This window comes from Anthonomus grandis, chromosome 1 (genome assembly GCF_022605725.1).
Source record: "Anthonomus grandis grandis chromosome 1, icAntGran1.3, whole genome shotgun sequence".
Lineage (NCBI taxonomy): Eukaryota > Metazoa > Arthropoda > Insecta > Coleoptera > Curculionidae > Anthonomus > Anthonomus grandis.
This window is the reverse complement of record NC_065546.1, coordinates 32,806,458-32,819,212: the sequence shown is the minus strand read 5'-3', so window position 1 is coordinate 32,819,212 and position 12,755 is coordinate 32,806,458. Positions and strand designations below refer to the sequence as shown.

Genomic DNA, 12,755 nt, shown 5'->3' with positions numbered 1-12,755 from the left:
GGAAGGAAAGAAATACAGTACGGTATAGCGGTTTTTATGTATATTGATGTTAAAGGAGTTTTTTTGTAGCTCAGTAATTATAAATTATGTGTAAAAGTTTTCCTTATCCGATGGACGAAAAAAGGACAATTTAGTACGAGATGCTGTTTAGTAAAAAAAGACGCTTTAAAAGTGATTTTTTTTAAATGAATCGTTATTGTATAGGGTAGTACTCATTGGGATCCCATTTATCGTTTAGAAATTTTGAACGAAAAAAACAAAAGTAAAAAAAAACTAAAAACAAAGTGAACTGAAGAATATTGACTTTACCTAAAAATGGGACATCAAATTTCATTCAAAAAACTAACTTGTGCCTGGCCGTTATTTAATTGCTCAAATTATAGTTTAATAGTACTAGAGACGTTTCGGCTTTCAGAAGTCATTATCATTATTTTTGTCAGCATTAAGTCTATTACTTCTATACTAGTCTACTGTATGTTTCTATAACAAGAAAATCAAAAGAATAACGATTTTCTCTCTCTATTTGACGCATTTAGCATAAATTTTTCTCTCTCATCTTCAAATATCCTTATATTGTTAACTGTTTAGATAAAAATAAATAAAAATAAATTTATGGGTAAATCCATATGTAAAAGAGATGATAGGATATACAAAAAAAAATAATGAAAATAAAAAATCCAGAGCGGTGATTCTGAAGTTGATGATGACTTTCAAAAAAAAAAAACGAAATGTCGGATTTTAATTTTAATAATAATTTTGACTATCTGGATTGATTCAAGATTAAAGTTCTCGACGCACATCACTGAGATAGCAAAGAGGGTGGCTCTTGGTTGCTATGCTATGAGGGTGGTAGTTTGTGAATTGGGTGCCAGGATTGCTAGAGACGATTATTATGTCCTAGTCGAGTCTCATCTACGATATGGCATTTGCTGTGTCGATACCCTTTTTCAAACGCTTTTTATTCTCCAAAAACGGAGAATTGAGGAGAGCGGTTAGATTTATGTGTGGATTAAATCGTTTTCAACTTTGCAAACCATTTTTTCAGTCTCAAAAAATATTAACACTGCCATCCTTGTTTGTTCTAGGAACGTATTGTTTGATCCATTGTAAATTTAATTCAGTCATAGCTGCTAATAACCCTAATTTTACGAGAACTTCTCATATTGTAGCCTTGCCTATACCTCACTCAATATTAGCAAAGAATTCCTTAATTTATTCCAGTTTAACATTTTTAACCATCTTCCTTCTTCGATTCGAAAAATTAAAGGCAAGAATAAATTTGCAGAGGAATTGAAGGGCTTGGTGCTGGGGAAGGCTTACTATAGATTCTCAGAGTATTTAAAGGATAATTTTGAGCTTTGACTTAAATGTTTAATATTTTATTTATATATTTTTTAAATCTTGTATTTTTTGTAAAAATTTGAGCTTTTGTCTTATTTAGTGTAGTTTTTATTCAGTTTGTGCTTTGTTTATAACAATGTTATTTGTTGAAACAATAAAGATTTCTTTTTCTTCTTCTTTTAATTTTGAAAACACGACGACAAAAAGGGGCCACTTTTTCTTTGAATAACTCTGAAATCCAGGACCGGATAATGAAATTAAAAAAAAGTTAAGTAATAAAAAGTGTCGCCATTAATTTCAAATATTTTAGTTCAATTAACATCTTCATATTTATCAAAGATCTCAATACTCAAAAGAACTTAATTTAGTAATCAACCCCAATAAAACCAAATGACATTCCCAAGTAAAAAATCGCGTCAAAATATTGTAACGACAGCTGTTATGTTAGGTTTTGGGCCTAACAATACATAGCCTCCTTAGACTTCATCTAAGTTTAATTCTGCAAAAATGTTAAATGAGTCTATTTTAAACTTAAAACCTAGGAAAATTTACTGAATCGTTTGTTCTCTCAATTATACAGTATTGTTTGGTAGTATATTTTCCATGTTTAAATCAGCAGGTACAATATCGCTTGCAGCGTGTGCAAATTATTGCTGTGGATTTATTTTTGATTTAAGGAGGTTTAATATGTTTCTGGGCCTATACATTTCTTAAAATGGTTAAAGTTTTAAAAATTTCTGCAATCTACTTTATTATAACGGCTTTTTACTAACAATAGTCTAATATGGTTATTTGAAATGAAATTTAAAAAACTTTTTCCAGGATATCAAACGCATTTTCCCAATGTTATATATAATACTATGCCACTTAATGGCTCTTTTTAAAGGATCTTATACATACGGGTTTTTTTAGGGTTTTGGGATCAAACTTCTGGGGGTTGTTCAGTGCAACAGAAGAATCCATTTGAGCATAGGAACCCATGTCCGGAAATGCGTCACTACGCCACTACGGCCCTAAGACGCGTTAAAGTTTATAAAAAACAATAATTACCTAAATAGGATCTGCTGCATTTATTTTTATCTTTTGTACATGATACCATAACAACAATTGTTTAAAATCAACGCTTATCAATGTCAATTCTCAATGTCATGTTTAAAAATTTTATAGCTTACAATTTTTAAATATTTATTGCTAATAGAAAACTTTACCAATCAAGAATTGGCAGATATGCATTTGGCATACGGAGCAACAAACTGCAATGCACGAGCAGCATCGCGGTTGTATCATGAACGTTATCCCGAACGACAGCATCCTGGATACAAAAAGTTTACTGCGGTTCATCGGCGGCTCGCTGAGACAGGCATGTTTAAGACCAAGAGGCATGATACTGGTGTTGCTCGAACCGTAAGAACGATTGAATTTGAAGAAGAGGTGCTTCAGCGAGTTGCCGATGAACCATCAAATTGCACACGTGACGTCGCTAAGAATATGAATACGAGTAACGCTTCTGTCTGGCGGGTACTACACGAGCAACAACTCCATCCTTACCACTTCCAGAAAGTTCAAGGTATGACTGCAGCCAATTATCATCTTAGAGTTCAATTTTGTCGATGGCTTCTGGATCACATCATTGCACAACCAAATTTTTTATGATATGTTTTGTGGACCGATGAAGCCTCTTTCACAAGAGGACCTATTTATATGCGTTTCTTGGAGGAAGTTCTCCCAGAACTCCTTGAAAATGTTCCACAAACGTTAGACAGCAAATGTGGTTTCAGCATGATGGAGCGCCGGCTCACTTTGCTGTACAAGTACGCCAGTATTTGGCTCAGCGGTTTGGGCACCGTTGGATTGCCAGAGGTGGAGCAGTTTCTAGGCCTCCTAGGTCACCCGATTTAACGTCGCTCGATTTTTTCTTATGGGGACATGTAAAGTCTCTAGTCTACGAAACTCCAGTAGACTCAGAGCTAGACTTAATTTTGAAATCATTCAAAACGAGGATCAAATTTTTTGTGTAGTCCGCCGAAATCATGTGCGGCGTTTAAATCGGTGTATTGAGGTTGGAGGAAGACATTTTGAACAATTTTATTGTTGTGATGGTATCATATACAAAAGGTAAAAATAAATGCATCAGATCCTATTTAGGTAATTAATATTTTTTCTAAATTTAAACGCGTCTTAGGGCCGTAGTGGCGTAGTGACACATTTCCGGACATGGGTTCCTATACTCAAATGGATTCTACTGTTGCACTGAAGACCCAACCCAACCCAACCCAACCCCTTGTTTGATCCCATAATTCTGAAACACCCTGTATAATCTTGCCACTCTTTTTAATGCCTTTATGTCTGTGTTTAGTGATTTAGTACTTTTTCATATTTTTAAAAGAAACTAAGAATTTAGTTTTGATGGAATCGTATAGGTGATATGATGTCACTAAAATATTTTATAAATGTCATCTCTTCTTCTTGTTAAGTGTACTTTGCCAGTATTTTATTTAAAAAATTTAAGAGTAATCTTCGCCTACAAATTAATTACCTGAATAAAGACATGTTGAATTGAATTGAATGATGACTGTTAGAACATGAAACATCGAATATTTTATGGAGAATAAAGACATGCTTATAAATAACGTAATTTGACCCCAATGATTCACCCTGTACTTCTAAAATTTTATTTTTCCTACAATTAAATAAGAAATATCGCAAAACGTTTATGGTGGTGCATTTGACCTAATTTTTCCACATATCCATAATTCTTCAAAGTAACCCCATAAATTCCACTAATTAAATAAAAATAAATTAGTCAAAAAATATGCCTATGAATTTTTATTCCCCAATAAAAATGTTAATAAGAATAATTTATAATTGCTGCAGCCCAATTATTTCTACCGATAATAATAACACACAGCAATACAAATGATAATTCACCAATGATGAAATAAATATTTATATTTTCGATTAATATAAGTACTGTATTTCTTTCATTTGTGAGTAACCATAAATAATGCTCCTGAGTGACATCGGTCAGTTCTAAAACAGTTTCCACCTTACCTCCCCACATGGTATTCGAATTATTATTCCATCCTTGTTGTTGATTATTAGGCACCCCGGTCCAAACGTTGGAACTTTCGGCGGCATCGTCATCCTCGCCCCACGTGCCTCCGATATTGGTAGATGGGGTGTGACCCCAGGGGGTCTTTTGTTGGGGCTGCGGTGGAGGCTGACCGCCGTTACGTAAATTCGCCTCCCACAGTTCCGTTCCGTTATTGACAGCCGGTTTCCATGGCGGAGGCCCGGAACCGTCCATTTTCATAGGGGGCTCTGGACTGGCCGGTATGTCCCATTGGGAGTCTTGGTTTACATGCTAAAAAGGGCATTTCAGTTAAGCCATTTCGAAAGAATTTTATATTGGCTTGTTTAAAATCCAGGGAGGTAAATATGGATTGATTTTATGTAATAGAGGGTTCTAAGTGATGCCAGAGTACAATCGGCGAGCATTTTTGAGAAGGATGAGAATGAATCTTGTCAACCTCTTAAAACTTTTAGAAATCAAGACAATTTCATAATTTCGTTTCTAGTGCTCAGAACGTATTAAATTTTAATTTAAAAACACGAAACTTCCCTCATTAGAAACTGTTTTATTCAAATTTTTGAAACTTATGTCGAAGAAAGAAAACAAGGTGAGCCATAGCATATTATTTTTCGAAACTGTTAGCCTTCAAATGACTCCTGTCAAAATTTAACGACAATCCATCATATTTGACGTATTATACATTTTTGATGTAGAATTAAATAAAGAGTAAAAATTTGTTGAAATAAACGGGGCGTTCCATTTAAACTTACTTGACAATGTAAACCTTGTTTTTGAGACACTCTCTACATTTACCAATATTATCACTAAAATTAGTATTTTCAAACATCTTTACTTTTTTTCATATCATAATAAAGGGGCTAAAAAAATTCGTGTGTAAATAGAGTTGGGACACCCTGTATAATTGTTACTTGCATGCAATGGTTTCAGAGGTATAATACTTTGTCCCATCCCAGTCAACGGTTAAAAAGTGGTTTCGCGAATTTAAATAGGGCCGTACAAGCATCGATAATAGTGGACGATCTGGTCACCCAAAAGCAGTTGTCACATAGAAAAATCTCTAAAAAATTCCCAAAATTATTTTTTCTAATCGAAAACCGAAATTGGAAGAGATAGAAGACACCTTAAGTATATCAAAAGACAGCAATTTTTACCACTGTGAATGAACATTTTCAAGAAGATGTTTTCAAACTGTGTTCAGCGCTTGCTCACATTCGATGAAGAAACAAAAAGATGTTAGTGATTCGGAGCGTTGTTTGGAGATGTTCAAATGTAATAAAAAGGACGTTTTGCCTTGGTTGGTATGTAACGATGGAAAAAAGTTGGATCCACCGCTACACCTTAAAGAGTCGAATAGAAAAATCTGAGTAGAGGGAGGCCGGTAAAAGTCGTCGAAAAGACCAAAAACAACGCAATAACGCTGAGAAAAATTCGGCCTATATTTTGGAATGCGCATGGAGTCGTATTCATGAACTACAGCAAACTCTCGTTTATTGCAACTCCCATTTATTACAACTCTGGCCAAATGCAACGCGACACTTCTGTCTATTGTAATTTCTCCTCACTTGCTTCATCCGCACCAAGCTGCAGTGTAGCGTAATTCCGATTAATCAAACATCAAAGTGGGAGTGGCACAATTTGAATTTTTTGAATAAAACCAAGATTTACATTATGTAAATTAATGCAGATCATATCAAATATCACGTGCAAATTCATACATATATTTATAGCAATACAGAAATATGCATGTTATAGCTTTATTTTATTAAACTTTAATACATAATATTAAAATTAATACATAATATATTGAAAAAGTCAAAACAATCAAAGGCCCCATATAAAGAAGATAAAAACTCTTTTCCACCAAGATAATGCCCTGTCGCAAATCAATAAGTACGATGGCCAAATTGCATAAATTACGCTTGGAATTGCTTCCGCACCCACCGTAATCGCCGTACCTGCTCCCCAGCGAGTACTGATTATTCGCAGACCTAAAAAGAATGCTTCAAGGGAAGAGATTTGGCTTCAGTGAAGCGTATTTTGAGGCAAAAGATAAAAAGTTGAAAAAGCGTTATAATGATTGTGTTATTTTTGAAGAAAACTATGTTGACGAATAAAACCGAATTTTGCAAATAAGTGTTTTACTGAAAGACCTTGCAGACTTATTGACCGATGTGTGATAATCCCACTACTAGAAGCTTCTAGTGCTTAAATTGGTTCTTGTACTCCCATCTAGATTCTTGTTTTAAGAGTTTCCTTAGAATATTCTTAAGTTTTCCTTAAAAAAATCACGAATATCCACGCATTAGGAACTTTTGTAGTTAAATTTTTGAAACTCGTGTCCAAGAAGGAAAACAATTTCAGGTAACTCGAGTCATAATTTCGTGCTAAGATTTACTCGATTCTTGTTTGAAGGTTTCCTTGAAATGTTCTTTAGTTTTCATTAAAAAATCTCGAAAATCAGTGCATTAGAAACCTTTTTATCCAATGTTTTGAAAGTCATGTCCAAGAAGGAAAACAGTTTCAGGTAACTTGACTCATAATTCCAGTACTAGTACTCAGATTTACTTGATTCTTGTTTTCAAGATTTCCTTGAAATGTTCTTTAGCTTTCATTAAAAAAATCACGAAAATCAATGCATTTGAAACTTTTTTGTCTACATTTCTTAAACTAATGATCAAAAAGTAAAACAGTTTCAGAAAACTCCATTACTAATGCTCAAATTGGCTTGATTCGTGTTTTATGAGTTTTCCTTAAAAAAATTATAACAGCAATTTACAACAATTCAGGTAACTTGAGTCTTAACTCCACTACTAGTGGCTCAGTTCTTGTTTCCTTCAAATGTTCTTCAGCCTGAATCCACATTGATACGGATCCATTGGAACCACGTGATAGAATAGCTACGTGAAGGAAAACACGCCTAGAAGTTGGTTAATTCGAACTTCATTCCGTTTTTTGCCTCCGTTCAGTCCGTTTATTTTGTATTATTATTTTGTTTCTGCTATTTGTTTTTATTATTATTTTTGAGTTTTTATTAAAACAATTTTTGCGCGGGATTTTTTAATTTATAGGAATGTCCTTTGTTTTAATACTAATTTTTTTTTACTAGTTGTTATTTTGGTTCAAGTTTGGGTCCGACCCCGGGTTCCACATATTTTAAATGTGACTGTTGTGGCTTTTTAATTAATAGGCAGTGCCAAAATTATTTAGAACAGCAAAGCTCCTCAGTATATAAGGAGGAGAAGAAAACCATTTTACCTTCGAGACTTGCGCCAATGAGGACCATATTTTAACTTTAGTGGCCAAAACACCGCAAATTAGATGACGAATTGTTGATTTTATTAATTTATGCCAAAAAACCTCTACATGATTCGAGAACCCCCTGATTGTAATCAAGGCATAAAAAAAAGTTGAAGCAATAATTGTAGAAGGTCAAAACCATAAACACCGAAAACTCGAGTAAAAATATAATGTCATTCTACAGATACCCATGTCTCTAGTTGATAGAATAAAAGTCACGGATAGGCTTGAAAGCATATGCGTATGTCACGTATCCGTAATTACCTACCAATGTGGATTTAGGCTCAGCCTTCAGTAAAAATCACGCAAATCTATACATCTATGCTTTTTCATCAACATTTTTATATCAATATTCAAGATCACATCAGAAGAAATAAAGATACAGAGAGCATACTTTCATCTAATTTATACTGGAAGAACATTTAAGTAAGCAGCCATTACAATAAACAGCGTGACAATAAACAACGCTGACGATATTGATCTTATATAAATTAGAAGACATGAGGACCTGCAGATACTAAACTGTTGGAATGCTCTTCAGCATCCATTGAAAAACCAATCAAATCTATTAATTAGGATAATCTTTGATTCTTTGAATTTAGAGAATCTTTGATTTATCTGATCTCCGAACACCCGAATTTTTTATAAAATTATACTTACGCCGCCCCATCCTTCGGTACTATAAATGGCTTCTCGCATGTTGTTCAATTGCTCGAGTTGCTGTTTGGTCGTGTTGGTGTTGTTGGCATTCTGGGGATTGTTTTGGGCGTTGTTGTTGGCCGGTGGGGCTGCGGCGGCGGCACCGGAGGGCGCTCCTTGGTTGGTTCCTTGGGGCGGTTTGGCGCCCGGTTGACCCCAGCCGCCCGCGCTATTTGATTGCGAGGTCGGCGGTTGTTGGCCGCCCGCGTTTGTTTTATTGGCTGGAATAATGGAAATGTGCGTTAAAATAGTAGACACAGTCACTCCTCGCTCATAGATAAGGCCTTAACTGGAATTAATTGGGATATTTTTACACTTGGATTTAGAGAGAGTGAGAGCGGAAGTCTAGACTGAATTTTGATATTTTAAGGGCCTTTTTAATAAGAAAGGGAATCATTAAACTTGGATGTGCGAAGAGATTCAATCAAAGGCTTGAAAGGGTTGATTTGTAATAATTCGATTGAGTGGATACAATAAGGGTTTTATTACTTTATCTTTCGTGCCTTTATTTAAGTTGGCAATGGTCCAAGCGAGTTGAATAGGGATATAGAGGAATGCCTAAGTATTAATTTAAGGATAAAAACATCGTGCTGGGTTAAGAATTTAGATATTTTGTTCTCATTTCCTTATAGCAAACATTCAATATCCTTTGGAATATTTTTTATCAAATAATTTGAATATTCTTAAAAGGATTTTCGTCCAAGAAAGAGCAATTTATACTAACAAAAACGCAATATCCAAATGATACATAGGGTAATTTAGAACTGAAAGTGGGATGGTTTAACAAAGAAAGAAAAAATCAATGCCTATTCCTATATCGCCATCCCAGTCTCACATATCGCAAAGGAATTCCTAAGAATCGGTAAAAATTTAGATAGTCTTTATCTTATTTAATTTTTGATAGTAAGTAAGCCTCTTGATAATCTTGTTTTTATTAAGTGATTAATAAACGTCTGATTATTATTACTATACAAAGTTTTTCAATATCAATTAATCCCTTCGAAAGTTTCAAATATAAACTAGGATTTAACAAAATTATCAGTCGGATATCCTTGTACATGTACTTCAATAACTTATTTTTCAACTAGCAATAAAGCAATTTAGAAATACCCGACCCACGTACGCCTTAAATTACAGTACATTACGAAAATGTCTACTTTTGTAAAGGAAAACAACGGATAAATTGAAATTCCTAAGCTGGCACACGGGCGTTTCGACGCGAATAAATGTGAAAAACCCGAGCTAATATTGTACAAAGCAAAACTTTTATTTTCCAGTACAATAATATACGAGATAATACAGATAAGTCGAATGTCGATTGAGGGTCTGAAAATAAACTTTAGAGAGATAAAATGGCATTTAAAAATCTATTGGGTGTAGTTTTTCTTTTTACCGTCATTTTGGGATGAACCCGGTGGTCGATTAGCATTGTTGTTCCACTGCTGACTACCGGCGCCGTTCGGTTGGTTAGGGTTCGCCGTACCCCAGCCGGTCGTATTATTCACTAAACAAGAGAAAAACTTCATATTTTTAAGTTGAAGGTGACGCAATAAAACAATTATGCTAATTACCACCCAGCAATATTTGAAGTTGTCTATTTTTATTGGGTGTTTACGTCACTATTTAGAATCGCGCAATTATTTAAAAGAATACTTATTCCCTTATATTATTTAATATGGTTTCGTTTTAAGCTTGTTTCCTCTAAAATACCCCCTTCTTTACTAAAGAAGAGAAACCGAAACGTAAATAACTAACATGGAGAAAACTAAACTCAAAATCTCATAAATGCAACCTTTAGTTGTTGCGTTTCGACTTACGGCATATTGGATCTAAATTAAAACTAGGTAGTTGTGGTTAAACACTAATCTATAGGTTTATTAACATACCTCATTGAAGCAGAATGACACACCAAAAAAACACTTATGGTAACATATCAAATATTTCATCAAATATTTAGATATTATTGTCCATTATTAATACATTTTTTTGACATCAGCAGATAACAGTTAACACATAATATATTTTTTGTAAAGCACCTAGCTGAATGAACAGCTGTATGTGCCCATATAAATTTACATAAATCTATTATAACTTATTAGAGTGTATTCAAATAATAACAATTTATTAAATTTCTAATTATATCATTATGAACTAAAACTAAATCTATATCTATTCTATACACATCAAATTTGTTTATTTATTTTTCTTCAAAACACATTTTCCAAAATTGTGTAGTTTGTGACTATATAAGATTAACATTTTTTCAAAAAATTTTTTATTTTTCTAATATTTACTGGTCATAAGTTATATATTTTAGGTTCAAGATATGTTAAAAATCGTTTATTGACATTTTTGTGATTTTGTGGAATCTTCAAATTTTTATGAGATTTTGATCTGGTATTTCGCTGATGGTCAATATAGTTTTTATTATTTTGTTTATAGGTATAGCAACATGATAGAAAATATATTGATCTTACATTTAGAACATCCTATGTAAATAATAAATGGGTTGGATAACATTTGTTTTTTTTATAAATTATTTTTAAGATATATTTTTGTATGACGTTCAGTTGGTTTAAAGTGGTGTTATAGAGACCTCCGCATACCAAAATGCCGTACCGTATAAGTGACTCAACTAATGCCTTATATACTACTATCAATAACTTTTTAGATAATATTTCTCTTAAAATGTAAAATTTATATATTAATTTCCTGATGTTATTTTATAGTTTGATTATATGACTTTCCCACTTCAAGTTTTTGTCAATTATTATACCCAAATATTTTGTATTATTTACTTCCTTAATATCAGTTTCAAAATTTGGTACCGATATACGCGAATATCTAGGTCGATTTGCTGCAGAAGCAGAGAAAGCTATGTAATTATATTTGTTTAAATTGAGTGCTAATTTATGATGCTCGAGCCAGTGTTTTATTTCTCTCCCGAGAAAAGCACAACCGCATCATCAGCATAGGATATTGTAACAGCATCAACATCCAGATCGGTCAAGGAATTTAAATAGGTGATAAATAATATGGGGTCAAGAACTGTTCCTTGGGGAACACTAATTTTTATGCTCACTTTCAGTAAAGTGTCTCTAATTTTCACTATTTGCTTGCGGTCATTAAGATATGATTCAAACAGTTTTAACACATTGCCTCTAATTCCATAATTCTGTAACTTGTTAAGTAGTTTTGTATGGGGCATTGTGTCGAACGCCTTAGCTAAATCTAAGAAAATTGCAATGCTTTTCTTACCCATGTTAATATTGGTCCAGAACTCAAAAAACTAGTGAGAGCCCAAGGATCGATTGAACTAGTTATAGATTGATCCTGAACAATTAACAAAACATCCGCGAACGGCAGGATTTCGAACTAGAAGTTCAGGACTAGTCACCGCGAACGCTCTTTTTAACAATGCGCACGCGAAGTAATTCTGAACTTGTCCAGGACTGTCACCGCGAACAAAGCTAATGGCATTGTTCAAATAAAAAAAGTATCGTATACTATAGCGTAAGTTATATTCTATTTTGGACGTTTCCTTTTTGCATTCAACCTCGTGTTTTCATTCAAGTCGTCTTTTTGTTCCTTTTCTATAATAAGAATCCATTTTACATCTCTTTAAAACAACTTAGATCAATAACTATTAGCGTAATAGTACTGTTTTTCAACAAAAATATAGAAAATAAAATAATTCTCATATATCGTGTATACTATTGACTAAAATAAGAACCTTTAAACGCTAAACATTACAAATCCAATATATTTTATACATATTTCTTTATAAAAAATAAAAAAATTAAAAGCTCCGGGATCCTCGGATCCAAACTCAAAAGCACTAACCTTATCGCCAAACTGGGTTGACGTTGGAATGTTATATTCAATTTGGAAAATAGTGTATCAATGAAATAAGATTTTTTTTAAAATTACATTCTTGGAGGTGCACACAAGATTAGGTTCAAAATTAAAAAAGTCACTGACACAGTTTAGAATTGGCCTTTGTGATCTCTAGCTTTTCCAGAAGATTCAGATTTTTATTTTTCATCATCCGACACAGAAAAATTGTGACCAATTGACAAAAAATTATTTGCAAACCCGAACTGTTTATTTATTATAGGTGTTCCTATATTTGTTAAAAAAGAGTTCTTAATTCAACGAGTACACTCCAGATTTCAAAGCCTGCTCCGTTTTATTATTTGCGTTTACCAGGTGTTTTTCAAAGTGTTTGCAGTTTTAAAGCCCATTGTAATATAGTAACTAAGAGATACTAAACCGAAAAATATTAGTAACCTAAATTTAGATTTCATTCAATTTGAATTTAAAA

At 33.3% G+C, this 12,755-nt stretch overlaps 1 protein-coding gene across 7 annotated transcripts in view; it reads right to left on the bottom strand.

Annotated features, from left to right (window-relative positions):
* Nucleotides 1–12,755, bottom strand: part of LOC126739667 (protein Gawky) — a 112,557-nt gene that overhangs the window by 41,714 nt on the left and 58,088 nt on the right. For 6 of the 7 annotated variants that reach the window (XM_050445458.1, XM_050445467.1, XM_050445476.1 and 3 more), the window contains exons 4-6: nt 9,825–9,935; nt 8,393–8,652; nt 4,393–4,705 (exon numbers count right to left, since the gene is read on the bottom strand). In XM_050445458.1, the coding sequence (XP_050301415.1) occupies nt 4,393–4,705; nt 8,393–8,652; nt 9,825–9,935 (684 nt within the window). The remainder of the gene's footprint in view (nt 1–4,392; nt 4,706–8,392; nt 8,653–9,824; nt 9,936–12,755) is intronic. The other variant, XM_050445495.1, reaches the window with a different exon arrangement.